At 41.0% G+C, this 18,687-nt stretch overlaps 2 protein-coding genes across 2 annotated transcripts in view; one reads left to right on the plus strand and one right to left on the minus strand.

The window, feature by feature from the left end:
* UNC5CL (unc-5 family C-terminal like) overlaps window positions 1-5,348 on the minus strand; it is a 41,148-nt gene extending 35,800 nt beyond the window's left edge. Inside the window, exon 1 of the mRNA XM_056818186.1 lies at window positions 4,498-5,348. The gene's annotated coding sequence lies outside the window, so the exon portion shown is untranslated. The remainder of the gene's footprint in view (window positions 1-4,497) is intronic.
* A 1,346-nt stretch (window positions 5,349-6,694) lies between these two features.
* TSPO2 (translocator protein 2) lies at window positions 6,695-12,250 on the plus strand. Its single transcript, XM_007483840.3, has 5 exons — window positions 6,695-6,872; window positions 9,234-9,282; window positions 9,525-9,715; window positions 11,289-11,430; window positions 11,732-12,250. Exons 3-5 carry the CDS (start codon window positions 9,543-9,545, stop codon window positions 11,936-11,938), a joined length of 522 nt encoding a protein of 173 aa, XP_007483902.1. The 5' UTR covers window positions 6,695-6,872; window positions 9,234-9,282; window positions 9,525-9,542; the 3' UTR covers window positions 11,939-12,250.
* The last annotated feature ends 6,437 nt before the right edge of the window (window positions 12,251-18,687 follow it).

Genomic DNA, 18,687 nt, shown 5'->3' on the forward strand with positions numbered 1-18,687 from the left:
ATGGATTCAGACATTCAGACAGTCGTTCAGAGATCTGGGCACTGACTCGGAGGAGCAACCGGAATACAAACACCCAGACTTCTTTTAGACTGACACTATTGGTGAGTGAAAAGCTGACTTAGTGACCCCACTTTTCTGGAGGCGTGAAGCCTCCAGGTAAGGCCCATCTTCTTGAGACTCTCTTCCCCTGGCTAGTTAGAAATTTTAACTGATATCAGAATAAGCCAGAGTTTGTTCTCTCTCTCTCTCTCTCTCTCTCTCTCTCTCTCTCTCTCTCTCTCTCTCTCTCTCATTCCTTAATATCTTCCTTCTATTGTAAATATTGTGAATAAACTACCATAAATTCCATTTACTTTAATAATTCATTTTGGGATTTAGAAATTAAATCCCTGGCAACTACCTAATAATATATTCAGAGTCCATCCACAATTTAATTTTAATGTTTCTTAGTACTTTTGACTCTTATTACCTTTGAACCTTAGCCAGTGGAGAAGTTGTTCAATTATTTCAGTCATGTCCCAGACCTTTGTGATCCCATTTGGGGTTTTCAAAGTAGTTTGACTTTTTGCTCCTATTACTTTGCAACTTTCATTCAGCAAGTTCTTCTGAAGTTCATTCAATCCATTTTTACCTCTCAGGCCAACTTCTTGTCACAGTTATGTTCTTTTTGTCTTCTAAATCCATTCTTTCTCCTTTCTCAGGGAATTCAGTACCATGTTCTTAATCTTCTCTCCTTTTATTCTCAGGAACTTATGTGTCCTCAACCACCCTGGTCTCCCAATTTATCCCCTTACTAAATTATCATGAACTTCTTCACTTTGCTTCACTCACATAGAAATAATAGTAATAAATAATAGCACATTGAGGTTTTATAAGAGCTTCACAAATATTGTCTTATTTGATTCTCATGACAATTCTGGAAGGGCAATGCTGTTATTATCCCCATTTTACAGATAAGAAAACTTAGACAAACAGAAGTTAAATTACTTGCCTAGGGTCACACAGCTAGTACGTTCCTGAACATAGATTTGAATTCAGGTTTTCCTGAGTCCAGATTGCATTCTATCCACTGGGCCACCTAGCTGCCTCTAACCACTGCATACAATTGTTCTATTTTCATAATTTTAATACCTTAAATCTCTCAGACTTTTGTCTCAATCTGTATTATGGCCTCACTACATGAAGGAATAAGTGGCATTCCATATATTTGGGGAAGATCTTATATCTTTTGGTTCTTCCTTTGCCTCCTTTTCCCTAAATCTATCTCTCATCCTCACTACAACCTCGAATCCTTCATCCATCCATATTCTACCTTTGATCTGTCCTCTATTCCCTCCTTTCACAATCTTGGTCCTATAGTCAACCAATTGTCGCACTTTCATGATTCCATGGACTATTTAAGTTTATTCATTTAATTAATTAATTTAGAATATTTTTCCATGGTTATATGATTCATGTTCTTTCTCTCCTATCCTCCCACATCCCTCCCATAGCCAATAAGCAGTTCCACTGAGTTTTACATGTGTCATTGATCAAGACCTATTTCCATATTATTGATATTTGCACTAGAGTAATCATTTAGAGTCTACATCCCCAATCATATCCCCACCAACCCATGTGATCAAGCAATTGTTTTTCTTCTGTGTTTATACTCCCACAGTTCTTTCTCTGGATGTGGGTAGTGTTCTTTATCATAAGTCCCTCAGAATGGTCCTGGAACATTGCATTACTACTAGTAGAGAAATCTATTGGGTTCAATTGGGTCACAGTGTATCAGTCTCTGTGTATAATGTTCTCCTGGTTCTGCTCCTTTCACTCTGCATCAATTTCTGGAGGTTGTTCCAGTTCACATGGAATTCCTCCATGGACTATTTAACAAACAAATCCAACGGCCTTTTCTTAGCCTTCATTATTGCCTTTGCAAATTTTGTTGGAAAATATCACCCTAACAAAGCTTTAACAAGCAGAATTGTAAATTTCTTAAAATACCAGACCATTTCCCACTTTAGAGGAATTTTTAAATGCAGAAAAAAATGAACATCATTGAATAGGTCTCTTGTGAAGTTTACTTACACCTGATGAGTCTCAAAGAGGGTTCAGTAGTGATAAGGGACAGAAAAGAGGAAGAAAAAGAATTCCAGAAGGGCAATTGCCCTCAGATATTATAGAAGGGGCCTCCTTATCCAGACAATAACATTTCTCCTCATCATCATTAGCCCATGATCTCCTCTCAATACAGGTAAAGTTAAGTCAAAAACTATTTTATTTAATCTAATTATTGTTTTTACTTCATTAATGCATATAATACCTTGTAAAATCTGGGTTTTCTGGGTGTCTGGAACAGAATCATTCAATTTACATTATTCCTTATGGGAAAAATTCATTTGGTACTCGCCCTGCCTTCTGGAATGAATTAATGAAGAGCACCAAAGTACCATTGTACTTTGCATTTACTTCCTGTGTACAAGTTGTCCTAAACTGCTCTTCTTCAAGGATAACATATGCTTGTTGAAGGCATATTTTCCTTTGCATTTGAAGTATCAAATACAGTATATTAAATATAGGGACTTAACAAATGTTTGTTGAATTGAGGATGGAGAAATAAATGAAGTAGTTTCTAGGCCAGAGAAAGAGTGAGTGGTGGGGATGTGAGTCTCTAGGAATCTGCTTTTGCACCTAGAGGCTCTCTCCTCCCTATCTGCCTAAGAAAAACAAAGATCTTAGAGTTAGTAAATAAGGTAAATATTAAATGTCATTAACTAACAAAAGAAAAAAAGAATAAAAATCTCTATGGCTGAAGACATTCACATCTCTTCCCCCATCATCCCCAAAGGGCCAGTGACATATAGTAGACTAGACTTCAGCTTGAAGGAAAGATGTGGTCTGTTCTATTTCTACTGCAGCAAACTTCCTGGGGCCTCATGAGGTCAGAGTCCAAATCCCCTTTATGCTATAAGGCTGTCAAAGGGATATGTAGGCATTATGCAAGGGAGTGTCCCCTTTCCCAATTTATCAGTCCCTAGATAAATAGGGCCCCTTGTCACTGTGATGATGTAAGTTTCAAGTCAAGGAACTGGAGTTTGAATCTAGGTTTCTACTACTTAGACTGGTGAGATACTGGGCAAACCACTTCCTCCTTCTAGGCCGCAGTTTCCTCATCTATAAAATTATGAGGTTTGACTAAATGGTTTCTAAATCTGGATCCTGTGATTCTCCATCATCTTCTCTCCTCTTTAAAATAAAGTCTATTTATTGGGGGGGGGGGGGGAGGAAGAGGGAATGGAATCATCCCATCTCTTTCCCTCTATCCATGATAGTCTAGACATTTTGAGGAAGGAGACATTCCCCTACCACCACTACCTACAAAAGCTCTTTTTCTCATTCCTGTTTCATTTCAGTCTTGTAGAAATTTTTTGTTGTTGTTGAGTTGTTTCATTTGTTCCTGGCACTTTGTGACCTCATTTGGGATTTTCTTGGCAAACATACTGGAGTAGTTTGCTATTTCCTTCTCCAGTTTATTTTACAGATGAGGAAATCGAGGCCAACAGGGTTAAGTAACTTGCCCAGAATCACACAGCTATTATCTGAGGCTGGATTTTTACTCATAAAGCAAATCCATTGCTCTCTCCACTACACCACCAGCTGCCCTAAGAAATTACTTAGCTCCAACGAATGTTATATCTTGAGAAAAAACCCTGTCCTGAGGATGCCCAAACATCTATAAATCTTTTGCTTCCCTTTCTCGTTCTCACTTAGACTCAGAAGCCCAAATCCTATAGCTCAGCCTAAGTTGGATATTCTACTCATTCCCAGCTCCCAAACTGATGACAGATTTTTTTCTACCCTTTTCTCTACCATTTTTTACCCAGACTCTCTTTTTTAGCCATTGTGACATAGTAGATAGACAGCCCAAAGCCAGAAAGACCCAAGTTCAAATCCTGCATTTAGTGCACTCTGGATGTGCAAGAAAACTCTCTAAGATTGTCTTTAAGTTCTCAAAGTGCTGGCCTGCATCTATAGAAAGAGTTTCCCCATCTAAAAATTTGATATAACAATGAAATCACAGATCTAGTCCCTTTCCTACCTCCCCAGAGCAACTTAGTAACATCCCTTCAAAACACACCTGCTGAGAACTTGGACGTCTCTCCCTGACTTCCCCAATTAGGAGCTCCTACTAAGTAGATATCCTCATGACCCTTAACTCAGAGGTATAATCCTGCCTTAGAAAAAGTGCCCAGTCAATAAGATGCCAAAAGAATACCTGACAGCTTGCATGTTGTTACTGGATGCTTTGAAGAATAGAAACTTCTGGTTGCTCTGCCTAGATTCTGCCTACCTCCCCAGTCCCCACTCAACCCCTTTCAGACTTTGATCTCCTTTCCTCACTCCTCTCACCCTTTTGGAGTCAAACCAGTAATGGTCTATCTCTTCACCAGCTGCCTTGGTAAGCCCATCTCACTTATTCACCAACCATATCTTCCTCAACCCTGAACTCACCTGATTATTCTGAAGACCAGCGTTCACTTGGGTCTTAACAGTGTCAGATCCAAGCAGGAGCTACAAAAAAAGTAAGAATGGAATGGGGTAGGGAAGTGGAATCCAGACAGAGGGTGTGTCCTGGGGCTTCCTGGCACAGTGCCTGTTTCCTCCTCCATGCACCCTTCAAAGGAAAGTGGGAGCAAGTCTTGTTTTTCAGGAGAAAGGATAGTTTCAGAAATTCAGTGAAAATTCAAGCAGGGAGATGTAGGGGATAACCAGGGATGCCAGGAAACCACAATCTTGCCAGTCCAGGTAATCTTGAGTGGTTGGGTGGTTCGATAAGGGGAGAAGGACAAGGGAGAAATCTGCTCAGATGAATCAAATGAAAACCTTGCTTTCTACCCCATCTAGTGGTCCATGATTGAATAATGCCTCACCCTGTTTCTCAACACTCCCAAATACCAGAGGGCAAAATGGGGGTAATAACCATGAAGAAAAAGTTTACATCCTTTTATACTTTTAAAGTTAGGATGGGACAGAACAATAGTAATCCTGAAAGACTTTGATCTTCTGGGGGTAGGCTAAGCTTGTAAAGGTGATAGAATCTTACTCGGAAGTAGAAGGGACCTTTGACATCATTCAGTTCAATTTCCTTATTTTACAGATCAGGAAACTAAGGAATGAATGAAACAACCTTCTATTAAGTACATAGTATGTCTCTTTACAAATATTTGATTTGATTTGATCTTCACAGCAGTTCTGAGAAGTTGAGTGGTGCCTTTTTATAGTTAAAGAAATCGAGATAGACAGAGGTTCTATGAAGTGCCCAAAATCATATGACTAGTCATCCAAGGTCAAATTTGAATCCATATTTTTCAGACTCAAGGTCTAATATTCTATTCAGGAGACCACCTAGCTGCTTGAGACCCAGAGAGCCCTATCAGCCTTCCCAAATCCCAATAGATGTGCCTAGGATTTGAGCCCAGGTTTTCTGATTTTAAATCCATCGTTCTTTCCACTGAACTCAGTCCTCATCTCGTTGATTTCTAATGGAGGGGCCCTGTGAACCCTCTGACTCAGTCCTCCAGCTGTCATCCCCCTTAGTAAGGAAATTAGTTTTCCTCTTCAGTTAATAATTCTCTTGCCTTCTGACACACCTGCCTTCATGGAGAACTGCCTGTTTCATTCTTCTCTTCTCCCATTCTTCCCTCCCCCAAACCCTACCCAGAGTAAGAAGAGGATAGAAACACTCCTCACTCCATATGTAGATAAAACAATGAAAAGGGTGACTTGTGGCTAAGAAGGAGGAAGATGTCAACCCTTGGGGACAGAACCCTCTGCTTAAGTCCACTCACTAGGCGGATTTCCCTCCTTTATTACTGAATTCCTTGTCCCTAGGTAAAGACTCATTACACCAGTGGTTCTCAACCTTTCTAATGCCATGACCCCACAATACAGTTCCTCATGCTGCAGTGACCCCAAACCAAAAAATTATTTTGGTGGCTATTTCAAAACTGTAATTTTGCTACAGTTATGATTCGGAATTTAAATACCTGATATGCATTATGTATTCTCATTGCTACAAATTGAGAGGTTGAGAACATCTGCATTACACTAACACACACTAGTTACCTGGATGGGTCATTCCAATTGAACATAATTACTTAATCGCTGCTGGGTGGCTCAGTGGATAAGGAGCCAATCTTGAGGATGGGGGTCCTGGGTTCAAATTTGACCTTAGACACTTCCTAGCCACATAACTCTGGGCAAGTCACTTAACCCCCAACTGCCTAGCCCTTAACACTCTTCCTCTTTGGAACTGATGCTTAGCATTGATTCTAAAATAGTAGGTAAGGGTTTGAAGAGAAGAGAATTGTTTATTCTTCTATCTGTTTCGTGTCCTACAACACAGTACCAATCCTGGAAATTTCTTAATTTTCATATTGAAATAATTCATATGACATAATTGTCAATCTGATGCCATTCCCACCTACAGGAAAGCTATTGGTTTTAAGTGAGATCAGAGAATAGCAGACCCTTGCTTGGGGACACCATGCTTACAAGCAGGAAGTGGACAACAATTGGGAGCTTCTAGAAGGCTCTCCTGTCCTTCCATGAAATGAATCCCTAAAGAGGATGGAATAAACAGCAGGGAAAAGTCAAGAAGGTTTAAGGGAGCCCTGAGTGAGCAGAGCTTGAAAGCATTGACTAAAGAATGAAAATGACTAGCGATTCACTGGTTACCTCCTCTATCTCCTTGTCACCACCCTAGACATCAGGGAGAGGAAGGTAGTGAGCCCCACCCTACCACCTCACACCCCATCTTCAAGCTCTTCTCTGCTTCTCCCCACAAAGCTCATCAGGCACAGAGTCAAGAAGGTCGACTGCCTGAGGTAAGGAAAAAGCATATTCAGTATGGGGTTGGGTTGGGAGTGGGGAGAATAAAATGAGGTGGCCCTTTCAGGGTAGAACATGAAGAAAGAGGTACAGGCTGCAAGACAGTGTGAGGCATCCAGAAAGGTAATAAATATATATTTATATTTTTATATATATTTATTATATATTATATAAATATAAATAAAAAATAATAAATCACATTTATATAGCACTTTGATCCTATTAGATTGTGAGCTTTTTGAGGAAGCCTGTCTTTTCTTTTTCTCATATCTCTGGTATATAACACAGTGCCTTGCATATAGTAGGGTTTTTTAAAATCCCTTTCCTACCATCTTAAAATCACTACTGTGCATTGGTTCCAAGGCAGAAGATCAGTAAAGGGTAGGCAGTGGATGGGGGTTAAGTGACTTGCCCAGGGTTACACAGCTAGGATGTATCTCAGGCTACATTTGAACCCAGGCCCTTCCATCCCTGGGTCTGGCCCTCAGTCCACTGAGCCACCTAGTGGCCCCCCACATAGTAGGCATTTAATGAATTCTTGTTACCTGACACACAAACTGGCTTTAAATTATCTCATTTAATCTCAATCACTAACTCTGTGAAGTAGGAACTGTTATTATCCCTAATTTATTGAGGAGGAAATTAGTAAATAAACAAAGCCAGATAGAAAGTGACAGATGAAAAAGAACAGCCCAGTCAGATCTGAGGATCCTTGAAACCAATTGAATTAAGACCTAATTAGGGGATCTGTGTGTAGGTTTGTTGAGTCAGCTTAATTTCAATCGGCAGGGGTAAGAGTATATGTGAGGGTAGGGTGAGACTAAGGGGCTAAGAAAGACGATTCTGAATAATCGTGAACATGCACATTCCATGCAAGCTAGCGGTTATACCGATGGAGACTTGCATCAAGAAAACTTGTAGTTGAAGCCTGCTTCATGCACTTTACTATCCCTGTGATCTTGGGTTTAGACTCTTTTTCCCCTTGAGGAGCTTTCCATAGTCAGGAATCGAGTTCCCTGATTTACTGTTTGGAGGTGGGGAGTCTTAAGAAGAATCTCCAGTCCCTGAGGTTTCAGATGCTAGAAGGAGTGACATCTTTTCTTAGAGAAGGAAATGAATTTACTAACTGCCAACTAACCGAGTTTGAATTTGGGCGGGAAGGAATTGGCACCTCCCCGCTGGGTTGGACTAGCTCTGGGCTGCCAGGCTGGAATCCCTGGCTGGGATCCCCAGGGCAGAATGCCTGTGGAAGCTAGATAACCCCCAAAGCAGAGAAAGGAAAGTCAGATATTCACTAAAAAGAAGCCTGATCATTTTTGGCTGTGACCAGATACTTAAACAAGAGGCTGAAATGTAGTCCAAATCCAGATGTATTTGGGATGATGCCTTCTGTGATGTGGAGAAGGTGGGAAGGAGCTGAGACACTTGTGGATAAATTCTACTTATAAAAATTTTTAAAGGAGAGAAAAAATGAATATTAAAATTTTGTATTTACATGTAATTGAAAAAATAAAATAAAAATTAAATGTAAAGGTTTTTAAAAAAGGTCAGATGCAAGGAGATTAATAGGATTTTACTCAGGAAGGAGATCTTAGATATCATAGTCCAATCACATAATTTTACTGAGGTAGAACCTGAAGGCCACAGAGGCCTTAGAGAAATAATTTTCCCAAGATGGTAGCAAGCTGGCTTAGTGGGTAGAATATTAGACCTGAATTCAAATTTGACCTCAGACAGTAGCTAAATAGGTTTCTTAACCACTGCCTGCTTCATTTTCCTCAACTGTAAAATGAGGGTAATAATATCTACTTCCTATAATTGTTATGAGAATTAAATGAAATAATATTTGTAAAGTGCTTCACACAGTGCCTGGCACATAGTAGGATTCAGACTCAGTTCTTTTGACTTTAAATACAGTGTTCTTTGCTTCATATCCATCATGTCTCTGATTCAGTTCAGTTTTGCTCTGTTTGTTTCAATTCAATGAGAGTTCTCTGTATGTCCTGCCCTCTGTCGGGTGATTTGAGGGATTAATTTCAGTCTTTACAGGGTTCAAAGCCTTGCTGGGGAGAAAAGAAGAGCGTATATTAAACAGACAAGGCAGTCTACAGACACTAAGTCCTCTATTAGTGCTACAAGAGGCATAGAAAGCCAAGTTTACTTTATGGACCAGAGCAGTGCCAGAAGTTTCAGGAAGGAAGCAGGACTTGAGTTGGGCCCTCCAGTTTTTTCATAGGGTTTAGAAAAACATAAAGATGAACAAGATGATTTAAGGTGACCTCAGCATTTTACACATCTCATTCTATCCTTATAACAATCCTTGTGATATTGGTGCTATTATTATTCTTATTTGACAGATAAGGAAACTGAGGCTGCTCCAGTACCTTGCCCAGGGTCATATGACTAGTAAGTATATGGAACAGAATTAGACCACAAGTCTTCCTGACTACAAATCCAACCCACTAGAAACTGGTTCTTGGCATCACAAAACCAGCATATGACTAGCCTGTCGGTCTATGGAAGGATTGTGATGGGGAAGGAAGTAAGAACTGAAAGGTAAACAGTTTTGGGAAGAGTGAGCCAAGAGCTAGGAGGAAAGCTAGAATTCTAGGCCAGCCTAATCACTGGCATCTCCTCTTCTTCCCCAGGTTCAGATCCACTTGACAATGTGGCCTCAAAACACCTTCTTCATGGCCTTGCCTCACGTGGGGCCCATTGTGGGCTGGTTGTTTGCTAAGCAACACATGCCCAACTGGTATGCGACCCTGAAAAAGCCACCCTGGTGGCCACCCAACAAGCTTTTCTTGATTATATGGACTGCCATCTACTCCACCAAGGGGTGAGGCCTTACGTGTAATCCTGTCTCCAACTTCCAGTTCCCAGGTCCAGTGTTTTCTAAGGCTAAAATAAGAATATAGTACCTCAGGGACAACTGAGTAACACAGCGGAGGCTGAAAGACCTGGATTCAAATCTGGTCTTAAAGACCTCCTAGTTGTGTCACCCTGGGAAACCATTTGCCTAGTTCTTACCATGCTTCTGCCTTAGACTCTAATATTTAGTATGATTCTAAGATAGAAAGAAAGAAAGAAAGAAAGAAAGAAAGAAAGAAAGAAAGAAAGAAAGAAAGAAAGAAAGAAAGAAAGAAAGAAAGAAAGAAAGAAAGAAAGAAAGAAAGAAAGAAAGAAAGAAAGAAAGAAAGAAAGGAGAGAGAGGAAGGAAGGAAGGAAGGAAGGAAGGAAGGAAGGAAGGAAGGAAGGAAGGAAGGAAGGAAGGAAGGAAGGAGAGAGAGAGAGGAAGGAAGGAAGGAAGGAAGGAAGGAAGGAAGGAAGGAAGGAAGGAAGGAAGGAAGGAAGGAAGGAAGGAAGGAAGGAAGGAAGGAAGGAAGGAAGGAAGGAAGGAGAGAGAGAGGGAGGGAGGAAGGAAGGAAGGAGAGAGAGAGGGAGGGAGGGAGGGAGGAAGGAAGGAAGGAAGGAAGGAAGGGTCATAATTTTTCATAAGTCCCAATCTGGAGATATGGGATGGAAGATAGGAGGGAAGCAGTGCAGAAAGAAGAATGTAGAATAAGTATTTATATAATGATCACAATGTGTCAGGCACTGTCCTTAATGATTTTTTCAAATATTTCATTTGCTACTCCTAACAATCCTTCCAGGAGGGTACTATTCTTATCCCCATTTTACAGCTGAGGAAACTGAGGCTGAGGGACTTGTCCAGGGTCACATTGGGTCTAAGGTCATATTTGAACTCAGGTCTTGCTGATACCAGTCACTTTCCAGCAGCCTGAATCCTATCTTTTAAAGGTCCACCATTTCAATAAAGTCTCTGCAACTTACCAGAGACCCATATCTATTCTACTAGGGTCAATTCCAGGCCCCAGCCTAGAATTCTAAATTCTCTCCAGCTATTTGTTATTTCATCCTCTTTCTCTCAAAGGAGGTGTCACATAAAAGAAAACACATTGGACCTAATGTCAGAAGACCTGGGTTAGATCTCTTCTAGTCACCACATTTAATAGTTGTTATGGTTGATCTTGTTATTAGTGTTTGTCCTTGTGTGGACTTGGGCATGTTGCTTAAACTAAGTCAACATTCACATCTGTAAAATGGGCATAATAATACTTAACCTTCCTGCCTCACAGGATTGTTGTAAGGAAAGCATTTTGTCAACCTGCAAGTACTATTAGAAATGTTAATTATTATCCAGTCCCTAGTCTCTTCTCATGGTAGTTTTCCCTCAGGCCTATTTCCCATAGGCCCTGAGACTTCCTTTGGGCTCTACATTTCTGCCCCAGTTGTCCTGGGCCCAGCCCTCCAATGACCCCTGCTCTATTCCTGCCCTCTTCCCATCCCTTCCACTGTCACTTCCCCCCAGGTCCTCCCCACTGAGGTATTTCTTTACTTTGTCCCCAAAGCTACGCCTCCTATCTAATCTGGAAGGATCTGGGTGGGAGCTTGGGTAGGCTTCTGGCCCTGCCCCTTGGTCTCTATGCTGTCCAGCTTATCCTCAACTGGATCATATTGCTTCTCGTCTTCGGAGCCCACAACCTTGGTCTGGTAAGAGTGAAGATACCCTAGAATGTGGCTGGGTGTGTGCGGTGATGGGGTGGGGGAGCCCTTGAGGAAGAGGGGAGGGGAGGGGACAGAAGTGCTACTGTGAGATCCTCAAAGCAGGCCATTCATTTAATCAGTGAGCATTTATTGAGGAAGCCTCTGAATGTAGTCTGTGGGGCAAAGTGATAGGGGAAGGGGAGGAAGGAATCCTGTAGAGAGGAAATTCTTACTGATACCAGGGCTTCTCCCTAGTTCCCTGCCCCACCTCTGTCCCCCATATCACTGTCCACCCTTCTCTCCCCAGGCCCTATGCCACCTGGTCCTGCTCTTTGGATTGGTGCTGGGCATGGCACTGAGCTGGTACTCTGTCAATGGCCTAGCTGTCCTGCTCCTGCTGCCCTACCTAGCCTGGCTCACAGTGACCACTTCATTGGTCTATCTTCTATGGATGGACAACCCCAGTTCAGCACCACCATCCCAGACTCATTTCACTGGAGGGAAGCTAGACTGAGATAGGGAAACTACAGAGGGGGGAGTTTGAGAAGGGACAAAAGGGCAAGGGTTAGGATTGAAAAAGCTAAGGGAAGGGACTGAGGAATGAGGGAGGGCAGGGAAGGACAGGCAAAAGGACTCCCCCAATATAGCTTCTGATCAATATTCCCATTCTCTTCCTAATAAGCTGCCCAGATCATGGACCTCTTGTCAAATTTCAAGCTACCCCATTTCTTCTTTTATCATCACTTGCCCATTAGAATAATAGAATAAAAAAGACTTTGTAATCTGTTTAAAAGAAGCTTATTTTACAATTTAAAATAAAAACATTATTGAGTATGTGATTTTTGTATTTAAATGTGTCTGTTTGAAAGCTTGAATATTAGTACATATGAATGCATACATTTGAATGAATATAAAAGGACAGCTAGGTAGTACAGTGTTTCAGACATCAGACCTGGAGTTGGGAGGACCAAAGTTCAAATCTGACCTCAGATACTTCCTAGCTATGTGACCCTGTAAAAGTCACTTAACCCTGTCTGCCTAGCTCTTATTCTTCTGTTTTAGGGTTGTTAAGACAGAAAGGGTTTTTTAAAACACACGCATTTTTCTGCCTTGGAACCTATATTTAGTATCAGTTCTAAGACATGTTGAAATTAATTGTGGTTGGACTCTGAAATATATTAATTAGGTGGTCACCAGAGACTTAATTTCTAAATCCCAAAATGAATTACTAAAGTAAATGGAATTTGTGGTAGTTTATTCACAATATTTACAATAGAAGGAAGATATTAAGGAATGAGAGAGAGAAAATTGGCTTCTTCTGATATCAGCTAGAATTTCTAAGCCCCAGCCAGGGGAAGGGAGTCTTAAGAAGATGGGCCTTACCTGGAGGCTTCACACCTCCAGAAAGGGAGGGTCACCAAGTCAGCTTTTCACTCATCAGCAGTAACAGTCTAAAAGAAGTCTGGGTGTCTGTATTCTGGTTGCTTCTCCAAATCAGTGCCAGAATGTCTTAACGAATCTCCGAATCTCTGAATGTCCATCTTCTCTTCAGCTCCAAGTGACTGATCCTTCACTCCAAGCCCGGGTGACTGACTGACTGAATCTGAAATGAATCGTTTTGCCTTTTTGGGCTTCTTTTTAAAGATCTTTTTCTCTTGTGTCACCTCCTCTAAATTTTTACTTCTACCAATCACAGCAGACACTTTTCTCCAGAACTACCCATTCTTTAGTTCTCACCTTCTTTTGTTAGATTATATCTTTTTGGGTTACTTAAATCCTCTTTTGTTAAGTTAACCTTTTGTAGTTACTTAACACCTTTTTGTAGTTAAAACCTAAAAATTAGATTGTAGCTTACAATTCTAGCTTCACTATAAAGGAAGAGCTAAGTACCTTCATTGTTTCAATCAGGAGATTACAATTTTATCTTCACAATAAAGAAAGAGCTAAGTATCTTCATTGTTACAATCAGAAGATAGCTAAAGACAATCTTCACAGACAGAAGGTAAGGGTTTTAAAGAAAGAAACAAAAGCTGGAAGGAACCAATACAAGTAAGTTGCTCAAGATCTTTTGACTCCAAGGACAATCATTTTTCTATTCTAGGTAAATCTATGGAACTTCAGGCTCCAATGCCTCCTCCCATACAATATTAAGATTGAGAACTCCTTCACCTTTCCCTCTGGCCCAGCCCCAGTCTCCCCTTCAGGCTGATTTCCCTTTGGCTCTTTAAGGTATGATGATAAAAGCAGGCTTTGGAAATCAGAGACCTGGGTATGAATTCAGGCTCTGCCCATTTGGGACCTGAGCTCATTTTTCTCATATATAAAAGAAGAGGTTCAAAATAAGTGACCTCTAAATTCCTTCTTTCCTTATTACTGTAGAGGAAAACACCATCCTTCTAGTCTTCCAAACTTGTAATGTAGGAGTCATCTTGGATTCTTCACTCTTTCACACATCATATCCAAGTTGTTACCAAAGTTGTCACCTTTGCCAAATCTCTTCAGTATATCTCCTCTCCTCTGACCTTGCTCATGGCTTCTGGATTATTCATTGAAATAGCCTGCTGTTGAGTCTGCCTTCCCCACTCCAATCCACCCATTCAGCCGCTAAAGTAATTTTTCTAAATTGAAGGTCTGGGTCATGTCATACACACCACCACCCCTACTCAATAAATTCCAGGGGCTTCCTATTACCTCCAGAATCAAATACAAAATGCTCTGTTTGGCATCCGTAGCCCTTAATAACCTAGATCCATTATGCCTTTCCAATCTTCTTATACCTTATTCCCCAGTAGTATGCTTCAATCTGGTGACACTGGCCTCCTGGATGTTCCAAGAATAAGATGAACAAAATACTCCATCTTTTGACTCCAGGCATTTTCTCTGGTTGTCCCCATGCCTGGTATGTTCTCCCTCCTTTGCTCCAATCACTGACCTCCCTGGTTTTCTTTAAATACCAACTAAAATTCCATTTTCTACAGGAAACTTTTCCTAAGTGCTTTTCCTCTTTTAATTATTTCCCATTTATCTTGTATATGGTTTGCTTTGTATATATTTGTTAGCATGTTGTTTTTTACTATTAGATTGTAAACTCCCTGAGGGCAGGGACTACCTTTTGCCTCTTTTTGTATCCCCAGTGTTTAGCATAATGCCTGGCACATAAAAGATGCTAAATAAATATTCACTATTAGATTAGTGGTTTGATACACAGACACACACACACACACACACACACACACACACATACATGAGGCATCTAGGTGATACAATGGATAGAGTTCCAAGTTTGGAGTCAGGAAGACCTGAGTTCAAAACCAGCCTCAGATAGGTACTAGTTGTCTAACCTTGAGCAACTCACTTCACCCTGTTTGCCTTAATTTCCTATCTGTAAAGTGAGCTGGAAAAGGAAATAGCACATCACTCTAGTACCTTTGCCAAGAAAACCCCAGGTGAGATCACAAAGAGTCAGACATGACTGAAGTGACTGGACAACAAAAACAATTACATACATGTACATATATACATATATATATGCCTTGTACATGTATGCTCAAATTTCCCACCTTTATACCCCATGCTCATCAATGTTCCCTATCTGAATGCCTTCATCCCTGTTCTCCACTTGTTTAGTGGCCATTCATTCTTTACATCCCAGTTAGAGAGTTATGATATCTCATACCCTAGGAGAAATTATATAGGCTCTCTCCTAAGGTCATACCTTCTCTAGGGGTTCATGTCAGAAATAGCTGTGCCTGGGTTATGGTAAAGCATTATGGGCTTGCAGAAATAGTACAGACCTCAATGGATTTCTCATATTTCCAGAAAACTAGGAGTATCTTAACCAGAAGACAAAAGGTTGTCCAAGAGAACTCCCCATTACTTTCTAGAACTTGGTCTCTAATCTACTAAAACCCAGCCCCTCCAACATCAGCTCCTTGATTCAAAGTCCCTAAATTTACATGACCTCATCTACTCAACCTTTCCCCCTTCCTCATCCCTAATTTCCAGCCCCCAGTCCTATGCATGAAGCATTTACTCCACCTCCTCCCTGGTGTCCTGTTGCTAGTTACCACTGAGTTGTATATAAATAAAGTCAGGAGCTGCCTCCAGCCAGAGCCAGATATATCTCAGGAGTCCACCATCCAAAACATGCTTGAATATATATGGGTGTGCATATCTTTTTTATCTGTGGTGAGTGTGTTTTTCCACCTGTTGCACCTCAGTGTGTGTACATAGTGTTTTTGAGTATGCTTTTCCAAATACAGATGAACCCTTCAGTTTGTGTACATGGTGTTTTAGGTGATTCACTATAGTAAGAATGGAAAGGGAGGATGGAGCTACCAACTATTAAGTCCACCCTGATTTCATACCCATTCCCTAGGACAGCATTGGTGAACCTTTTCCCAGTTTGAGTGTCCAGAGGACAAATTCAAGCTGTCTGAGCACAATGCACTCCCCATTACCAGAGAGAGCTGAGGAAGAAAGTGATTGCTTTGGGCGGCTGGACAGAGGGGTAAAGTATGCAAAAAATGTCCTGGGGGCTGGGAGAGGGAAAATGGAGCAGCTCTCTGAGTGCCAGCTCTGCACAAGAGCCATGTCTTCACCAATACTGCCCTAGGAGTTCTCTGGAGGAGTCAGAAATGTGGAAGGAATATAGAGTAGAAAAGGGGCTTTGAAAAGGGGATGTTGACCATGTTAAATAAAGGAGGGAGGATGGCATTTATATATTTATTCAAGTATAATATAGTTGGGATTTAAATCGATATATTAAGATAGGTGGATATCTGGAAGGTTGTGTGGAGGGACAATTAAACCTTCTGCCACTACAGGCCATTGTTCACCCCAACTACATATACTTGGTATGCCTGAGAGAAACCTGTCCCCTTATTCCCTACTGATATCCTAAATTCCACCATCCCTGCTTAATTCTTTTGTGGTTAAGACTTGTCTTCTCCCATGAGATTCTATTTTAAGATAGCATAGTTCCTGGCACAGAGCAATTAATAAATACCCTATCTCTCTATCTATCCATCTATTTATTCATCTATTCATCCATCATTTATCTATCCATTCATCTATTTATTTATCCATCATCTATATTCATCTATCAATCAATTGATCCACCTATTATCTATCTGTCTGTGTCTGTCTGTTTATATCTGTCTATCTGTTTCTATATCTATCTATTGATCTGTCTGTACCTATCTGTCTATTTCTATCTATATCAGTCTGTCTATGTCTGTCTGTCTATATATATCTATATGTCTGTCTGTCTATATCTGTCTCTCTATTTATCTATCTATCTGTCTGTCTGTCTATCTATCTATACACCTATTTGCCTATTCAGCTATCCATCCATTCATTCATCCATCCATCTATCTGTCCATCTGTATGTCTATCTGTCTGTCTATATCTATCTGTCAGTCTATATCTATCAGTCTATCTGTCTGTCTGTCTATATATGTCTATCTGTCTGTCTATCTATCTGTCCATCTACCCCTCTATCTATCCTCTACCTACCAAGCAAATACTTCTGGGAAGGGCCAGGCTCATTAAGTCCTGACTCTTTAGTGTGAAACAGTTGATCAGATAGCCTGTCACTGTAACTGCAGAAGGGTAAGTAAGATGGCAGCTATAGGCTGCTGGAATGGGTCCCTAAAATAAAAGGGAACCAGAGGACAAGAGAAGAGGGAAAGGGGGAAAAAAAAGGCTATGGAAGCCACCCAGCACTTTACAATTTGCTCAGGTTAAGCCAGGATCCTGTGATCCCTTATTAGGTAATAGACCACTGGAGCCTCATTTCCCCACTGCAAGCTGTGAGCCCCCACTTCCCCACCCCCATCCCCCACCTTCATACACACTGTTTATGTCAACAAAGCCCGTTGCCTTAGGGGGTTGGGTTGGGCCCACCGGGAATATTTGTGTGTTGACCTGTGTTTGTGCATCTAGTCTCAACAGTGACAACTGGAGGGGGTGGGGAAAACAGAGAGAGGTCACTGTGGGCTGAGTCTGAGAGGAACACAGTTAGGATCCCAGCTGTCCCTGCACATAAAGCTCCCAACCCTTCAAAGGGCCTGGAAGGTGTCTCCTTTCATCACTCGGAGAATTTAAACCTTCCCCTAGTCAAACCTCCACTTTTCCTGTCTCCAGGCCAACTCAGTTCCCTTCTCTGGGGCAGACCCAGACCCAGTCCTTTGAGAAGAATTAACCCTCTGCCTCCATTTGGGTTGGACTTAACCTTCCGTCTCAATTCCAAAATAAAAGGTACTAAATGCTTCTAAGTGCTTTCTCAAAAAGACTCTGCAGAGGGAAGAGAAATCTGCAATTAGTCGGAAGATTACAGATTTAAAGCTGGAAGGGACCTCTGAGGCCTTTTAGATAACTCTCTAATTTAACAAATGAGGAAACAAGCTTGGAGAGATTAAGTGATTTGCCCAAGGTTGCAAGGGTAGTAAGTGACAGAGATAGGATTTGAACCCAGGCTTTCCAATTCCAGTTCCAGGCCTCTTGCCCTCATATCATGTTGTAGGTTCTCTGTGGGTAACCATGGACAAGTTACTTTCCCTCCCTCAGCCTCAAGAGATTGGCCTCTAGATGGTCTCTGAAATCCCTTTACAGTCTGAAAATTATGATTTTTTTTTTACTAACTCAATCTAGTCTTGCTTATTGAATGTCATCTCAATACTACTAAAGGGAAGCAAAAACCTGAAAAATGATGGAGCCAGGTCTAGGAAGGAATGATTTGTTCCTTGTGTTTATTCCTTGATGGATAAAAGTGTTCTGAAGACCTAAGTTCAAATACAACCACAGACACTTAACAGCTATGTGACCCAGGACAAGTCACTTCATTTCTATGTCTCAGTTCCTCATCTGTAAAATGGGGATAATAATAGCACCTATCTCCCAGGATTGTTGTGAGAATCAAATGAGATAATAACTGTAAAGCACTTAGCACAGGTTATTGTTATTGATATTCAGCCTTGGACACTTACTATGTGACTCTAGGCCAGTTCACTTAACCTCTGCCTGCCTCAGTTTCCTCAATTATGAAGTGGGGATAATAATAGTAACTACATCCTAGGGTTGCTGTGAGAATCTAATGAGATAATTTTTATAAAGCTCTTAGCACAGTGCCTAATGCTAGGTACTTAAAGAATGTTGATTTCCTTCCTGCCTTCTTATCCTCTGTCACCCTTGCATTGTGATTTCTTTCTGATCTCCCTGTGTACCATTGTTCTATAGCTCCTTCACCTTTGCAGGACTTGT

This window comes from Monodelphis domestica, chromosome 2 (genome assembly GCF_027887165.1).
Source record: "Monodelphis domestica isolate mMonDom1 chromosome 2, mMonDom1.pri, whole genome shotgun sequence".
Classification (NCBI taxonomy): domain Eukaryota; kingdom Metazoa; phylum Chordata; class Mammalia; order Didelphimorphia; family Didelphidae; genus Monodelphis; species Monodelphis domestica.